This window comes from Lynx rufus, unplaced genomic scaffold (assembly GCF_022079265.1).
Source record: "Lynx rufus isolate CCGP_SWC_20201006 ecotype Redwood Valley unplaced genomic scaffold, mLynRuf1.p SCAF_4, whole genome shotgun sequence".
Classification (NCBI taxonomy): Eukaryota; Metazoa; Chordata; class Mammalia; order Carnivora; family Felidae; genus Lynx; species Lynx rufus.
This window is the reverse complement of record NW_025814856.1, coordinates 107,826,953-107,844,570: the sequence shown is the minus strand read 5'-3', so window position 1 is coordinate 107,844,570 and position 17,618 is coordinate 107,826,953. Positions and strand designations below refer to the sequence as shown.

The 17,618-nt window shown below is 36.6% G+C and overlaps 1 protein-coding gene across 6 annotated transcripts in view; it reads left to right on the top strand.

Moving 5' to 3' along the window:
• The window catches only part of DGKB (diacylglycerol kinase beta), a 647,032-nt gene that overhangs the window by 595,629 nt on the left and 33,785 nt on the right, over positions 1–17,618 (top strand). For all 6 annotated transcript variants that reach the window (XM_047096393.1, XM_047096391.1, XM_047096390.1 and 3 more), the window contains 2 exons: positions 14,638–14,758; positions 15,946–16,006. In XM_047096393.1, the coding sequence (XP_046952349.1) occupies positions 14,638–14,758; positions 15,946–16,006 (182 nt within the window). The remainder of the gene's footprint in view (positions 1–14,637; positions 14,759–15,945; positions 16,007–17,618) is intronic.

The following is a 17,618-nucleotide window of genomic DNA, read 5'->3' as shown; positions in this document are numbered from 1 at the left end:
GAATATGAGTTGGAACCTTTTTTTTTTTTTTTTGGCTACTGTTCTTTTTGATACTAATCCCCAAGCAGAGATTATTCGCACATCTGTTGATTTTTTTTCACGTTGCACACATTTGCACCTTTTTTTTAATGTTGACTGAATCACTTAATTGTAGAGGAGCGTTCATTTTAATGTAAATTTTACAGTATTACATGAGTGAATGTATGAAAATAGCTTGGAACAGTTTAAATTGGGCAGAATTCTGCTTTGATCATAATGTGCCTCTTCAGCATTAAAATAAACTTGCAACATATGCTGAAAAACGTGTAATAAGTAAGTGCCTCTTGCATGGTGACTTATCTGGAAAAAATAAATCATCATTTAATAGAATTCAAAATTCATAAAATACTTCTAACAACTAACAGTGTAATGGTATGATTAGCATCTTATGACAAGTAACACACTATTTCTGATTTAAAGAATTTTTAGATATTAAAAGTGCTATCAAATTATAATTATTTTTGGAGAGATTTGAAAATAAAACATTCAGTAGGCAGTTATATAATACTTTATTATATTGTTACAGATGTAATCCTAACTTCTTTATGCTATTGAAAAGATAACAAAGAATGAGCAAATTGATGTCAACTTTTACAGCGGTCAGTAAAAATTAAATTACCAACGTTCTTGAATCACAATGAGAATAGAGAAGAATTAATAATGACAAAGGAGTTTCCAACAAATAGAATGGCTAGATAACAACAGTTTTGCCTTTTAAATTTACCTTGACAAGATATTATTAATCAATGGCAGTTTTCCAAAGAATCTTTCCATCAGCATCCTTGAGAGACAGAAAGGAACTCTCATTTCATGAGCAGAACTCTAGATGCTCACTGAATAACTATTGACAAATAGCTTATATTCTCTGCTTTTCCCCATCTGTAAAATCATATACATAAGAAATGTTATTGGTTGCAAGTTTAAAAAAAATAAACATATCTAACAATGGCTTAAGCATAGTTCTTAATTACTATGAGTATAGGTAGGTCGTGAAAAACCCTGGGAAACTAAATAGGGCCAGATTAATAGAAGAAATACTTCCACATAAAAGATGATCCATCAATGTTTACCTTTAATCAAAAGGAATACATGTGTCCCTTCAAAAAACTGTCTCTGAAATCATAAGCCATTCTCTCAACCCTGTCCCTCCTCACCAGCTAGGTAAAACAAATTCAAAGGTGAGTCTGTCTTTTGGCAACAGTTACAGAACACTATCAGGAAAACTTCAAGTGTACTTAATACAGTACATTATTACTAATTCAACATTTGCTTATTGATTGTCTGTTCTATGCCAGGTTGTGCATTTGGGGATCTAAAAACAAACAAAACAACAACAAATTGTAAAGCAGCACAATGTATGATTCTTACCCTTAAAGATTTTAAGTGAATTTGGAGATAGTGGTAATATACAGACATGTGTTCTCCAAGCAGTCCTCTCTGTGGCATTTCAGAGAGCTCTGTGTGAATGTTCCCCCAGAGCCCATAATATCAGCACATCCTAAACCACACCCATCATGTTTTCTACTTCCCCACTTGTCCTTTCCCCCAACCCCCCTCCCCCATCTTGATTTGGTGGCATGGCCATCGGTTTGTCTCCCAAGCCTGAGCGTGAGTGTCACCATGCCTTCTAACATTCCCCACCTCCCAGGTGCTGATACTGCCAGTTCTGCCTCATGAACAAATTTCTCTCTCCTGCACATGGCTCCAGGCTTCCTTACCTCCTTGTTATCTCTCACGGGATTCTTTCAGCACTTCTCTCAAAGTGATCGCCCTGCTTCTTAACCTCACTTCCTTACAATCCATCTTCCACATGACTCCCAAAATGTTCTTTTTAAAATGTAATCTAATCACTAATCTGCTTCACTTAGAAATCTTAACTGGCCTCCAGTAAACTACAAGGAAAATTCAAGCAACCAAGCATGGTTTATAAGGCCCTTCCTGATGGAGTCCTCATTATGTCCTTTCTCACAGCTTTTCTCCCTGCTATTTGGAAGCCAGAACATGGAGATTTGTGTAGTTCACTGGACATAGCGTGTGATTTAAATGTTATTTTATTTTCATGCATGTTTTTCATCCTCGAAGAGCTTCACTCACCCTGACATCAGATAACTAAAATTTACCTTCAATGTCATCAATTCCAGAAAGATTTTGGCTAAAATCTTAATATCCCAACTCTCCCCACCCCAGCCACCATCCATACTGTTAAACAGTCTCCTTTTTTCACACTTATACTTTGAATATTTCTACTGTAGCATGATGTATACTACATTACATTATTTGCACATCAGTTCTCTTAAGGATAATAAGCTCTTTGAGATTAGAGACTATAACTTCATTCACACACATCTCAGGTAGCTTCCATGCTACCAGGCCTGTATTGATCTACTGAGCATCTATTTTGTGCTTTGTGAAACTGGGCTGTGTGAAGTAAATGGATAAATGAATGAATGGAAGTTAGGTAATATTATGAAACAATATGTATAACATAACAAAATAAATATGGAGATGAGACTTAAGCCAGGAAAATAAAAATTCTTGCCAAAATCCCTAATCATGATGAAACAAAATGAGATAATTGGAAATTCATAATAGTTATGTCAAAATGGGGACTGCTTTTGTGAGTGGTGTGGAGGAAAAAACAGACTTGGACCAAAATATTGATAATGATCAAGGTCAACAGTAAGGAGTCTCATGTAGACCATTAGGCAATGAGATGACCAAAGTGCAAAGTGATGTGTGCCATTTTTTTAACTGCTAGGTCTTACGCTCTGGGAGCCACACTGTGAATCTTTGATTCTGTGATTGTTGCCTCCCAGTGTAGGTTGAGTGCCAAAGGGTCATAATTGATACCGTGTTTTTGCAACATTTAGCAAAGGGTGATGACATAAGAGAAAGCATTACAGAAAAGATGTTGTTAGCTGAGCCTTAAAGAACTGACAGAATTTAAATAGGAGAGGACGAAAAAACTTTCATATTTGAGGGGAGCAGAGTAGTGACAATCAAGCCTACTTAAGGGAACAGAAAATAGTCTGGACAGGGTCTGATAATTTGCATAAAAGAGTATTGGAAATAAAGATTATGGGTAGCTAAATGCCAAGGTTCTTGTTTGAGGAATATAAATCACTTAAAGGTGACAGTGACGGAGAATGACACTACCAAGTATATTGAGGACTATGAATCTGGCAATAGTTAGAACCGGAGGTAATGTCACTCACTTACCATTTAGTTGGAAGTGAGAAAAACCCAATTCAACTGGCTAAACAAAACTAGTTTGTCTTAGTTTAAACATTTAAATGTAAAATGATTGTAAAAGAGGCAAAGTGGATATATTCGCTCACGTAATGGAAAAATCTATGACTGTATTCAGAAATGCCTGAATCCAAGTGCTCAAACCTTTCAGGAACCATAATATCTCCTACCATGCAGTAGCAAGTTGCCTCCCAGGAGCTCCAGACAGATGCCCGGTTCTGAATGTGCAGTAAAATGTGAACCTCTCCTTTCCAATGATTGTATTAAGAGTCTCTGTTTAGTCTTGCTTACTACTATATACCCAGCACCGAGCCTAGCAACTGAAATATATGTTTTTAGTATTTTTCTCCTTTTTTTTTTTTGTTTTGACATTCTTGTCTTTGTTATTTCTGAGATTATAAGGATGTAGTGAAGGACAAGTGTCTTTTTTGGTAATATTGCTGTCCAGAGTTCTGAGATACTGTGCACTTTGTCATCACTACTGCTTTTACTTCGGAAATCATCAAGCAATGGCATAGTACAATCGTGCTGTTAATTTAGTAGCCTAATAAAGAACTTTATTCCAGTGGCTGCCACTGGTCCAGTCATATTATAGCTTGGTTCTGCTTACCAATTCAATCCCACTGAATTTTGGTTCTACCATGCCTTGCACCTAGAGCACCTGAGCATCATCTCTCCATCCCCATTACTTGTGGAAATAAGAGCAGTCTCTGTCCTATTTCCGCCCATAGGTTCACAGTGAGCCTAACACTTTGCTAAGAAGCCTGCAGAATGCTGGCCTAGTTTCTCTATGCCCCTTCGATTCCATGATTTAAATGATCTTTGCTTCACCCTATGTAAATTGGGGTTCGGAAGACTGACATAAATGTTGTAGGTAATAAAGTCTTGGGTTTGTGACCTCAGAGATTTCTGTCTTGTGCAACCCATCCCAAAACTGTGGAAGGCTAATATGTTAGCTTTCAAAAAAAAGTAAAATCTCAGATGTTTCACCTCTTGACAACGATGTTCATTTCCATAATGAAAGCTTCTTTTCTCACCTATGTTCTCCCTAGACCTCTGCTTGCTAATTCTTTCTTACTGCTCTCATCTCCTGGCTTCAAAAATCTTTTCTTTTTTATTGATGATCCATATGGAACAGATTCTTCTTACTTAGAACTCAAATTAGCATTCCTTTATGAATCTGTTTAGTCCCAAATGCTAGTTTCTATTATTTGTTGAGGAAAAAGAAAAGAACTGGATAGATGGAGAATAGGGGTCTGAAACTCTACTAATAATTCACTTCTTTGACCCTATTCCCGTACACTTGGAGCCCAAAGATAAAAATTCCTCAGTCCAAAATGAGTTTCCAGACTCATTTTCCTTGGGTACATTGGTTTGTTTCACACCTGGTGACCTCTGGTTAGGTGGCCTGCATCCAAGAGAAGTTGTGATTCCATTTGCAGCTTTTGCTCCATAATACCTACCTTTCTACGGGATCAATGCATACCAGCTAACTTGTTGAACAGAAACCACTGGTAATATTCTTTGAAATATGTATCTCAATTATATGGGTACTATTTGAGAAATAGGACCTTTCTAATAATATTTTTCCAATGAACTTGATGCTCATTTTGCATTTTTACCTAAAATTAACAACAACAAAAAAAAGTTGTTAGGAAGATTCTGTACAGAAGCTTTAAACTATGTGGCAAAAGTGGCGATCAGTCTAAACACATTAAAATTCTATTTTCCTTTACAAGTGTTTGCTGCAGATGACCCCCACTGATCTTAAATATATTTCTGTATCTGTAACTGAATAGAGGTTTTCCGTACAGCATGTTCTAATGGCACTCTGGCCTTTAGCCAACAAGGCACTGAATAAGGCTATTTTTAAAATACAGAAACTGGGAACAGCTGCAGCAATCAAATTTGATAAAAACAGAGAGGAACTTTGCTTTTTTTTTTTTTTTTACGGTTTGTCCAAGTTTAGACTTCTTTCATAGAACTGCTTTTGTTCTGTTGTATGAAGGGCTGCAAGACTAATACAGTGAAGCCCTTTTAAACAAATAACTTTTAAAAGAATACAACTAAATAGAATAATTTTTCACTATACAACAGTGTCAGTGCAAAAGCGTTTTAAACTCTTTTAAGAATATATCTCTTATAAGAAGAGGTAGGAAAAGAATGAATTATATTAACAAAGTTTGGACTATCAAAGAGATTTGGGCTCTCCCTACCCACAAAGCAACTCCTTGAAAGGGGAGATAAAGTCCTTAGTTTTTCAGTGTTGGAAATCTGAAAGTTTGCATTTGAACTTCTCCTATGTACTCAAGTGCTGTTGGGGGCAAAGGTACTTCGAATGTTCCATTTCTACTTTTCACATAACTATTAGTCACAAATGTTGCTGTATTTTCTGAAAGATGGATTAATATCAGTACAGTTCTTTTATAAAGATAAAATGACATGTTTCTTAAAATGTAAAGGAAAACTTTCTCACAGAGACCTTTTGTACTTATCTGAATCCCTCAACATGTCCATGTACAAGGGCTTATTCTTTATTTTTTTTTTTAAATCCAAGCTCTTTGGAAACGTGTCAGTACATGATTAATAAGCGTGGTGAGGTGACTAGATACTGAAAATTTCCTATACAGTAGTAGATTGCAAGTTCTCTCTTCTAAGTGATTTCATGTGTTGAAAGGATTTCTTTGCTAACTTTGTAATTGACATGACAAAGGATATTTATTTCTTACAAGTATTTACAAGTGGGATTAATTTTAAAATCCCATCCAAATAAAACTACTTGTGTCAACATTAATTCAATTTAGTAATCCAAGATGTAATTTAATTCTTTTTCTGTAACCATAAAGTTATAAAATAAGGTTTTCTTACTACAGAAGAAAGAAAAAAAAAAGAAGGATCTATATGAAATAAAAGAATCTAGGTATACACCAAGTTGTACTAACATGTTAACAAGTAGCCTTTTAGATAGGATGGTTCATCTGTCTACAATCTATTATAAGCCTTAAAAAATGAAGGGAAAAAAAAGCAGAATCTTCTGACTCAAATCATTCTTTACTAGAGGCACTGATGAGTCAAGAACAGCTCATCTTTAAACCATGAGGCAATGATGCTATTAGGGTGTTGTTAGAACTTGAGACCATAAGAGTTCCTGTCTCAGTTCTGCTCTGACGTCCTATGCTCAGTTGAGCAGAAGGGAGAGGAGGGGGTCCTCAGTTCTGTAAAACAACAAAACCCCTTAAACACACACACTATTCTAACCAGCAACTGTGGCATTCCTGTTGTGCAGAGCCCTGAAGTCAGCAGATTTTCAAGGATTCTCTGGCCAGACACCAGATTTCAGGATATAATTCTATATTTGATGAATACCAAAAAATTCCAAATGAAGGTTACTGGGATTTAATTATATTTAGTCATGGAGCCTCTTTTCTGAAGAAATACTATTCTGAAGTATGATTTACTTCTGACCAGCAGGGTTTTATACAAATGGTCTGAAAAAGCACAGTCAATCCAATATAATGGAATCTTTCAATCCCTTGTTAAGAGTACACTATTTGTATGTAACCAGGATAAACTGGACATAAAAACCAGCTCTGTTATTCAGTAAATGACTATGTGTCATTATTATGTTTTGTTCTTATTTTAATTTTCAGTATTAATTTATAAATGAGATCAAATTCATTACCATGTTCTTAAAACGTTACTGTTTTTCATAAGTGTTTTTCATACATCATTGAAATTAAAATAAGGGGACAATAAAACATTGTATTTTGTAATCTATGTCAAGAAAATAACATCTTCATATCGCTGCTGGATACTGAATGCAAAACTACAAAGTCATATCTAAAGTAATATTGGCACTGCCTTCTAATAAATTGATTTGAATTGGGGTGGTTTCTTTTTTAATTGTTGGAACTGCTTAATTCGTAGGAGAAGACAGTTGGTCGTGTCCCTGATGACTTCACCCTTTTAGCAGGCATCAGTGTTGGGGCGCAGGATGCCCCTCCAGAAGCTGTTCAGAATTTGCTGACATCAGCCATCATTCATGAGCACTTGCTTTGTTTAGTGATGGTGCTAATATGAGGAGACACGTGAGGTAGCTTGGTTTATGGAAGAGGGCAGCAGAGGCATGGTGCTGTGAAAACATCCCCACACACACTAATGGCTCATTCACACAGAAAACAAGCGACGGCCTTCAGTCCCTCCACAAAGCTTAACAAGAACAAACTGACTCAAGAACCCAGAAGCACAGCGTTCAGAATCACTGCTAGCTTGTGCTCACAAACTCTCTGTTTACATTTAGTCATAATACACATTGTCAGTTGCAGCAATAGATTGCTGTGGGAAGTCCTTAAGCTGATTCTCTATGGGCCTTGTGAAAGAAATGCTTATGATTTCTTGGATTGTGTGCCCCAGGGTGAAGATCGCTTTTCAAGTATGCCACGTAAGAAAGTGATTTGCAGGCCCTGAATCACTTTGGTCCCGATAAGGGAGGTTGTTGACAATATGCCACGCTGTGATTTCTGGTCTTTACTTTTTTTGGATCCATTTAGAGAAGTTCAGAATTTTAGAATGAAAATACATAAAGTTATAGTCAGCTCTGGCTGGTTGTTTTCAAAAACCAGATGGCTTTCAAAGACATGATCAAATCCATTCTTTAAAAGTCATTTTTAAAAGCAGGCATGTGATAAACCATGGGATTCTACCCCAAAAACCAAGAGTACACTTTACACACTGTATGTTAGCCGATTTGACAATAAATTATATTTAACAAAATAAAAATAAATAAATTTTTCTTTACAATTAAAAATAAAATAAAATTGGTGGTATCTCACTTAAAAAAAAAGAAACAAATAAATTAAATGAAATAAAAGCAGGCATGTGGCGGGGCGGGGACGGCGCCTGGGTGGCTCAGTCCATTAAGCTTCCGACTTCAGCTCAGGTCATGATCTTGCAGTTGGGTTTGTGAGTTTGAGCCCTGGATCGAGCTCTGTGCTGACAGCTCAGAGCCTGGAGCCTGCTTTCGATTCTGTATCTCCTTCTCTGCACCTCCCCTGCTTGTGCTCTGTCTCTCTCTCTCTCTCTCTCCCAAAAATAAATAAACACTTAAAAAAAGCAGGCATGTGATTTATAAATATATATATATATATACACATACACATATATATACATAATATATTTATATGTATGTGTATATATATATATATCTCTTATATATATTTATATATATATATAAAATTTCGGTATGTGTAGCTTAACCCCTTATTTTTCAGATTTTTAAAATAGAATGGGTTATTTCATGCTGCTCAATTTTCCAAATAATTCTAGTTAATCCATTTATGTACCAGACTCTAATTTTCTAGTGTTTTCATTTTAACCATTTTGGATATAAATTATTCCAAAAAGTATTTTGCATTTCATAGCCTCCTTGCAGGATTCTGCAGAGTATAATGCACACATGACCTGGAGTAGTCGTTGTGAATGAGAGTTTTATTCTATATTTTCATTCAGTGACATCTGAAATGATTTAGCAGTAAGAAAATTAGTGGCATTAGTGGTACTATTAGTGTTGGTTTTTTTTTCTCTTCCATCAGTGATAACATTTAATGGTTACTTCTTACTGTGTCAGTATGTATAGTAACATGGAATTTGGAGTCAGGCATATGTAGTTTGAAAATCAGATTTTCAACTACATGTGAAGACTTGCACAAGTAACATAGTTTTCTCATCAATAAAATGAGGAGAATAATATCAGTTTGTAAGGATTACTGGGGGAGTCTTAAATGAAAAAATGCCTATAAATTCCTGAGCAGAGAGGCTGCCCATAGTAGGCATAGAGTATATATGTGTATACTATATATATATATAAACTCTCCCCACTTCCTTGATAGACCTATAATTGCATGGTATATCGCCTTAGGTGCTAAAAGTCGTCTTTTTTTTAATTTTTTTTAACGTTTATTTATTTTTGAGACAGAGAGAGACAGAGCATGAACGAGGGAGGGTCAGAGAGAGAGGGAGACACAGAATCTGAAAGGGGCTCCAGGCTCTGAGCAGTCAGCACAGAGCCCGACATGGGGCTCGAACTCACGGACCGTGAGATCGTGACCTGAGCCGAAGTTGGACGCTTAACCGACTGAGCCACCCAGACACCCCAAAGTCTTCTTTAATGTTTACATACTTGGGCTGTGAAACAAAGTCCATATGAGTAAACAGTGGCTTTAGTTCTCTCCAATCACCTTCTTTTATTTGCATTTTCTAATTTAGGAGGTAAGGGAAAATGGCCATTGGTGCGTGTGAGGAGCCATCTAAATAAAGAATCAATGGACAATAGATGCACATGTGAAGGAAAAATCCTCAAAGATTCACCTACGTGGATGAATTTCATACATACCTTGGCTTTTTACAAGTTTATTCTGGATCTCCAGGCATGTTTCCAATAATTGCTAGATAAATGAAACATCACTAGAAGGCATACAATCTGCCCACCCTCAAAGGTACAACTCCATAGATATCCTGGACACATCATGGCCAAATAAAGACATAATAGACGTTGATATAATTAGCAATTTATGGTGAATACAAAATGTCCCTGCTGAGTCAGTGAGTATAGCCCAGGATATGGCCTCCCCCCATGTCACAGCATGTTGCTGGACACCAGTCACAAAGAAGCATGCCCTGCCTTGCCCCTCCTTCCCCTCACTTCAGTACACATTATATTCTACGAGATGTAAAATGCTGCAACCCACATTCAGTCTGTGTTTGTAATGCGTCCTTTTCTCTTCCCTCACATATGGCATTTTGAAACAATTACATAATGAGACATATTATCAGGGCATAACTGTCAAAAATGAAGAGACTGAGCTGTGAATAAATATTACCCACTTATTAGCTGTGCTGCTCCTGTGTTCTCAAATCTGTACTTTATCCCTGACTCTTGGGGGTATACTTTACCCCCTGATTGCCTGTGTAACAAAATGGCCCTGCACTAAAAGTACTCAGAAAAACATTTACAAAGTCCGTGGCAAATTAAACTCTAAAGTAGTGTTTCTTGTCATATTTCTGTTACAGTCTGGTGAAATCTACTGGATATCTTCAGAGCATGTTTTAAAATTCATAAAAATACATAGGATAATGAAAGACACCACTTATATTGAAATACGTTAAAGAGTCACCTGACCCTGTGTTAAGAAGGTTGCTCCAGGGGTGCCTGGGTGGCTCAATCGGTTAAGTGTCTTATTCTTGATTTTGGCTCAGGTCATGATCCCAGTGGTTTGTGGGTTTGAGCCCTGTGTCAGACTCCGCACTGACAGTGTGCAGCTTACTTGGGATTATCTCTCTCCCTCTGTCTCTGCCTCTCCTGTGTGCTCTCTCTCTTTCTCTCTCTCAAAATAAATTAATTAATTAAAAAAAAAAAAGAATGTCGCTCTAATATGACTCAGTTTTTGGTTGTTTCATCAAGTTCCTTCCCTCTGACGCACCTCTTCTGGACTGTCTGTTTTAAATATGAAAAAAATCAAATATGGCAGATTCTTTTAACTCTGTTACCCCCATAGAGCCATTTGGAAAGACATTTAACTCTTTAGAAATGCAGTTTTTCCCACTGAGTGAAAGCAGTATCTTCCTCAGGATCAACACATACTTCCAAATACCAGGATGTCAGGAGGTCTCAGTACTCAGTGGGTGACGCTCACAGGTGGAGCTAGCTCTTCTGGATCTACAGGTCTGGTTGTGATTCATGCCTACCTGTGTATCATCTTCCTTTTTTTTTTTCTCACGCTCAAAAGTCCAACCAGGATGCAATGACTTCGCATAATGTTGAACATTAAGCCTCTCGTTTTTTTGTAACAAAGTTATTTGGAAACTTTGGTATTTCACGATGCAATAACAAATTGATTATGAGAATCCTCACAGTACAAAAAGGTGGTGAGACTCCATGGTTGAGAAAAACTGTTTTACTCAGGGACACATACACTGAGGAAGAAGGATGTTCGGCCTTTCATTCAGGTCACTGTGATGCCATTTAGCATTTATAGTGGCAGTACTGAAGTGAAAATCTCAATGGCCTAATTAATTATGTTTCTCTTGACTAGTGGTTGACACTTTTCTCTAAAGGTTCAGATAGTATATGTTTCAGGCTTTTCAGGCTGTATGGTCTCTGTTGCAAATACTCTGCCATTGCAGTGTGAAAGCAGACATAGACAAAAACAAACAAACAAACAAACAAACCCTAAAAGAAACAATGTAGCTGCGCTACAATCAAAGCTAAATTATGGGGATGCCTGAATGGCTCAGTCCGTTGAGCATCTGACTCTTGATTTCATCTCAGGTCATGTTCCCAGGGTCATGGGATTGAGCTCCATGTTGGGCCCCACACTGGGGGTGGAGCCTGCTTGAGAGTCTGTCTGCTCCCTGTCTCTCTACCCCTCTCAAAAAAAAAAAAAAAAGACAAAAAAGAGCTAAATTATGAACACTAAAATGTTGATTTCATATGATCTTCAGATGTCACAGTATATTATTCTTTTTAAATGTTTTCACTTTGTTAATGGATAAAAACCATTCTTAATTAGCAACCCACACAAAAACAAGCAGCAGGCCAGACTTGGTCCATGGGCTGTAGTTCGCTACTTCAACTTTTATGTATGAAATCAATAGCCAGGTAGCAAACCAATTCAGTAGGTTTATTTGGTTGGTTTTGACATCCCAGCGGGACCTGCATGTAAACTAATTTTAGCTAGATTGTGAAGTGAGGAAGTCTTTGATGTTTTTAGATGATACTACATATAGAAACAAAATTCAAAATGGCATAGATAGAAACTATCTTTGTCTGAAATCAGTCAAGATCCAACCCCCAAAGACAATAAGTAAGAAGCCTCAATTTTGCACAGACATTGCAGACTACTGTATTTACAAAATGTGGAAGTGTAATAGAAGCAAATTTGTTCAGCACAAATTTAGAGCTTCTTTTTTTTTTTCCTGAACATTATTGGTATTAACCTGAAATAAATGGTATCAGTTTCCTTTTACTGGAGTTAGTAAATATTCCACTATTTCTATGCAGTTCTTTGTGTTATGAAGAACATGAAAATTTGAAAGCCTGTCTTCTAAATCTGTAAGAAATATCTTCATTACTGATTATTAATGGTAGAATTGATTTTCAGGGTATTTTTTCAGGGAGGAAAAACAAAGACAAATTAAAGAAAAAAATCAGAAGGAGGGTGGTAGACAGCAGCAATATGGTGTGGGTTAGACAATCCCTGTGATTCATGGAAAAGTTAGGGCTCACAGATTAACTGTCATGAGAAAGTGTTTTATTTCTTGTAGAATAGTTCCCATCAACCAGATCATTGCAAGATTAGCACAAAATTTCCCTTATTTAGGAATCAGACAGTTGCAAAATACATAATACTTCATATGAACTTCAATGTTGTTGTTGTTGTTGTTGTTTTATAAATATCACCAGACACACATCTGGGGTTTTAGTGCTTGCCACAGTGTAGTTTTCTGGTTGACATATATCTAAGAAATGCGTATATTAACACCCAGGCTATAGAGCCAAGTACATTTTAGTGCGGGCTACAGCTGAAAGAATATGTTTCCATTCCTTGTCCATCTGTTCTTGGCAACATAAATTTAAACTAGAAACACAGAATAAGTTTCATGAGAAATAAGTCTAAATAGGGTTTAGAACAGCAAGGTGAATGAATGTATGACTTCTTAACATTTGATTTTGTAGCTGGAATGTTGTGTTGACTTGGTGAAATCTCAGTTGCAGCTATAGCTTAAAGTTTAAAAAAAATAATTGGGTTTTTTTTGATCAGTTCATTTAAAGAAAAATCCAGTGGCTTGGTCACACTTTCTGTTTTAAGGGTTTATATTTGCCAATGATCATGAGCCTAACAAATTTTGAGATTTCAGAGTGTTTAGTTGCCATACCCTTGAACTACACTAAAATGTATTATCTACTTTTATGAACTCCGTGATACAGTGGATCCGTAGTGCGGGAAGAGGGTTTCCCATGCAAAATGGAGTTCGTACAGAACACACTTGTTTTTCTGCACATCCAACCTCAGTTATGACCAGCTTTTACGTTATAATCTTGTAAAATCATCCTGCCCTCCCACTCTGTGCTCCAATCTCCAGCTTGTTCTGCTACTAAAGTAATATTAAACTATTCACATTTGAAAGAAGCATGAGAATGTTAAAATATAAAAGGACCATATATATGCACCTGGAATCTTGCCTCCCTCTCAGGGATCCAGGCACTCTGAGCTCAATAAATAAGCTGTGTAGGGGCTGTGTGTCAGGGCTGGGCTTGGTGGGATTCTCCTGATGTGAGGGCACCCTCTGCCTCTGGCTGAGCCAGTCTTCAGATTGGAAAGGGACCTTGAAGCTTATACAGTCCAACCTCTTTCCCTATGTAAGAAGCATTTCTATAATTTTTAAGACTCTCTGTTTTATATGGTTGATTTATCAAGTGCACGGTGCTTATGCATCAAAGTAGTTGGGTTCAGATTTTGGCTCTGTCACTTCCTAGGTATGTTAATATGAATAAATTAGTTAACTTCTCTAGTGTTCAGCTTCTCTGTGAATGGGAATAATCATATTTACCCACAGTTTGTTTTAAGGGGAACCAAAGGAGTCCAGCGACAGGCACTTAGTAAACACTCAACAAGCAAGAGCTATTACTATTAGCCTCTTTCTACTGTCCTCTGTTAAAAATAATAATAATAATTGCACTGTGCTAATTATCTAGTGGTGTCCAAATAGTATTTTAGTAGCATATCGTCAGAAAAAAACATGTCAAGAAATTAATATTGTTTCTTGAACTTCTGCACAAAGTCACCCATCACTAAGGACAAGTCACTCAATGATTCAGAGACTCAATCTTCTTATCTCTAAATGAGAGACTCGAATTCCATGATCTCTAGGGTCTTTTGTTCGAGTAATGTAACAAAATCATGTTTGACAGCATATCCTCATACTTTATTTATAGTGTTGAAATGTATATTTGCTGCCAAATGTATAAACGTTCCATATATACATGTGGAATAACATTAAGTTTGTTGATGTTAAAAACTACTGGTATATTCTTTGGCATTATTTGGCTCCAAATTCATTCTTCCCATTTTGTTTTAGACCAAGCTGACAGCAGATCTTTTCCCACAGCATCTCGGGGTTTAGTTAAACTGAGAGCTTTAGACGTAGGCCATCTTTTCATTACTTTCAGAATCCAAGACAAGCTTTCTTTGTCAAGTAGCTTTCATTTTTCATCTTCATAATATCTAAGGGCATTAAATTGTGCACATATGGATCTACACTGTAACTTACAAGGCTTCTGTTTTCTTTCAGATCTGAGTGATCAGCTGCTAGAGGTAGTTGGCTTGGAAGGAGCCATGGAGATGGGACAAATATACACGGGACTGAAAAGTGCTGGGCGGCGGCTGGCTCAGTGCTCCTCTGTGGTCATCAGGTAGCTGTTTCTCTGTAATTGAGACAGGGGGTTGAGATGATATAAATAAAAGTTAATTAAAAGTATGCAGGACTCTGATAACATTTGTCTTATTTGTGCCTCAAATTATCAATAATTAACACAGATATATTTGAAAATGATGGAAATTGGCAGATTTTACCAAGTTTTGGTTAACTGTTACTTATCAGGTTTATTGGAATTCGATACCCTCCTGTTCAGACCATGGATACAATTCTAACGTACAAATTTCATCTCCACTAACATGATTCCCATACAGTTTAGTTTGCAGAGGCATGGAAGTATCTACCAGGCATAATACCCAATGGAAACACTAGTGAAGCACCATTAACTTAAATTCCTTCATGAAGTAAAGTACACCATCATTTCTACAAAATTAAATAATCAATTACTGTAAAGTTAGATCTTATATATGTATTAAATTTAAACCTTTTTAAGAAGCATTTTTCCAGAACTTTACCTATAGGGAAAAAAAAAAGTATTTTTGACCCTAAGGTGAAACCATGGGTCATAGCACAGGTATAATTGGTGTTATTTGTATAAAAATGTTGATATTAGAAAATCTGAGACATCAAACACCTTTCCTCCAGGTCTGAGATGTAGGTTTTCATGAAAACAAGGAGGCTTTTTTTTCAGCTATAGGAATTCTGACTGTATCATTAACCATAAACCCTACATTTTTCTGTTGGTATCCATAATTTGTTTTATATCATCACATTTACCACGAAGCTCTTCATATTCCTGTTACCAAGATACCTTTTCAGGGTATTCATTAATAGTCAAGACTTAAAGTCTCCTTCAGAAGAGTTAAATTTAGGGGCGCCTGGGTGGCGCAGTCGGTTAAGCGTCCGACTTCAGCCAGGTCACGATCTCGCGGTCCGGGAGTTCGAGCCCCGCGTCGGGCTCTGGGCTGATGGCTCAGAGCCTGGAGCCTGTTTCCGATTCTGTGTCTCCCTCTCTCTCTGCTCCTCCCCTGTTCATGCTCTGTCTCTCTCTGTCCCAAAAATAAAAAAAAAAAAAAAAAAAAAGTTGAAAAAAAAAAGAAGAGTTAAATTTAGAGCCCCTATCGCCATATTTGCATTTTCTGGTCTCATCATCTTATATCTTACATATAGTCTATTATATAAAATATTTCATTGTTATACTTAAAATGAAATATTTTCCTCCAGGACTAGCAAGTCTCTGCCAATGCAGATCGATGGGGAACCATGGATGCAGACCCCATGCACGGTGAGTACCGAGTAGTTGAAATGCTATATCACTTCATATTTGCTTTTCAGATGTCATGTACTTCTATAACTAACTAATCACATAATCCTATAACTGAATAATCACAGTATTTAAGCTTTGGATCTATTACCAAGTACCTTTTTCTATTTATTATTGATGTGTCAGGACTATTGCATTCAGGTTTGTGGGATTATATGCCCTTGGCAGTGGTTTGACTTTTGAATGTTTGTATTAGTGTAAGTATAACCTTTAGATACCACAGATCGATTATATTTTAAACTCTGGAACTAAAGAAAATTGATAAAATTTTTCTTAATTTTTATTGTACTTATTTCAGAGCACCACGTGAGAAGATTATTTGTAGGGCCTTCAGACATAAATCTCCCTGAATTTTAACCCATCTGTTTTGTTATTTTGTTACCTCCATTTGGGGATTTGAGGGCATCCTTCTCTGTAGAACACTCTCCCTGTTGTTGTTTTCTCCATAATGAGATAGTATTTAAGTTAGACATTTAGACCTCCCACAAAATTTCACTTTACATTTTTTATAGTGAATATTTTATTATATTTCAAAAATATGTTAGGCAATGCCCTTGGTACTAAGAATAGAAACACGATCAGTGATATATATCATGATCAATAATACAACAGGATCAATAATATAATTATCTTCAAGGAACTCTTTGGATAAGACACTAAATGTTAAATATAAACAGATTAATCACAAACGTAACTTCAGATTACAAGAGTTATGAAAACAAGTATGGTGAAATGATGAGGAACAGGGTACAATATGGAGGATACTACTTTAGATTAGTCGACATAGGAGGCCTTTTTTGGAAGAAGAAATAAAAATTCAATATGTTAGACAAACAGTAAGGAGGGTTTTGATGACCGAAACTAGTTTGTAGAGATAGGGGGAGAACAGAAAGAGATAAAGTATAGAAGATGAACAGGGGACAGACCATGTAGAAAAAATGATAGCAAAGAGTTAGCATTTGATTCTGTGTCCATTGGGAAGCTTTTGAAGGCTTTAAGCATCATCTGATTTACATGTTAAAAGGTCACCTTGGCCACTGGGTGGAGATTGGATTGGACTGAGTAGCAGCTGGGAGAGAGTCTGTCAGAGTAGTCTGGGCTCAGGCATGGATAGTGACAGGGAAGTAGATGGATTTAAGCAACATTCGACAGGTGGAACAAGAAGAATTTGCTAATGAGTTCCCTGGGGGCTAAGAGAAAGTGATGAATCCAGTTTAGCACTTACATGTGATTGATGATGTATTTACTGTGTAGTTAAGATTGGGGGAGTAACCAGTTGGGAGTGGCAGAGGAGGTCTTAATCTTAGATTAGTATAGCATTCTGCTAAGTGCTGGCGTTATATTTAAGTATATTTTAAATTGAGATATAATTAATACACAACATTGTACTAGTATGTATTAAATATTCACCTAAACATTAAATAATGGATATCATCATTTTTCAGATGGAAAAAATGGAGGCTTTGGAAGGTTGAATAACTTATTCAAGGTCAGACACGTAGTAGAACTCAAACCCAGGCTCTTTGATTAAGGCCCCTTCTCTTAACCACTAGTTTAAACACATTTAGCTACA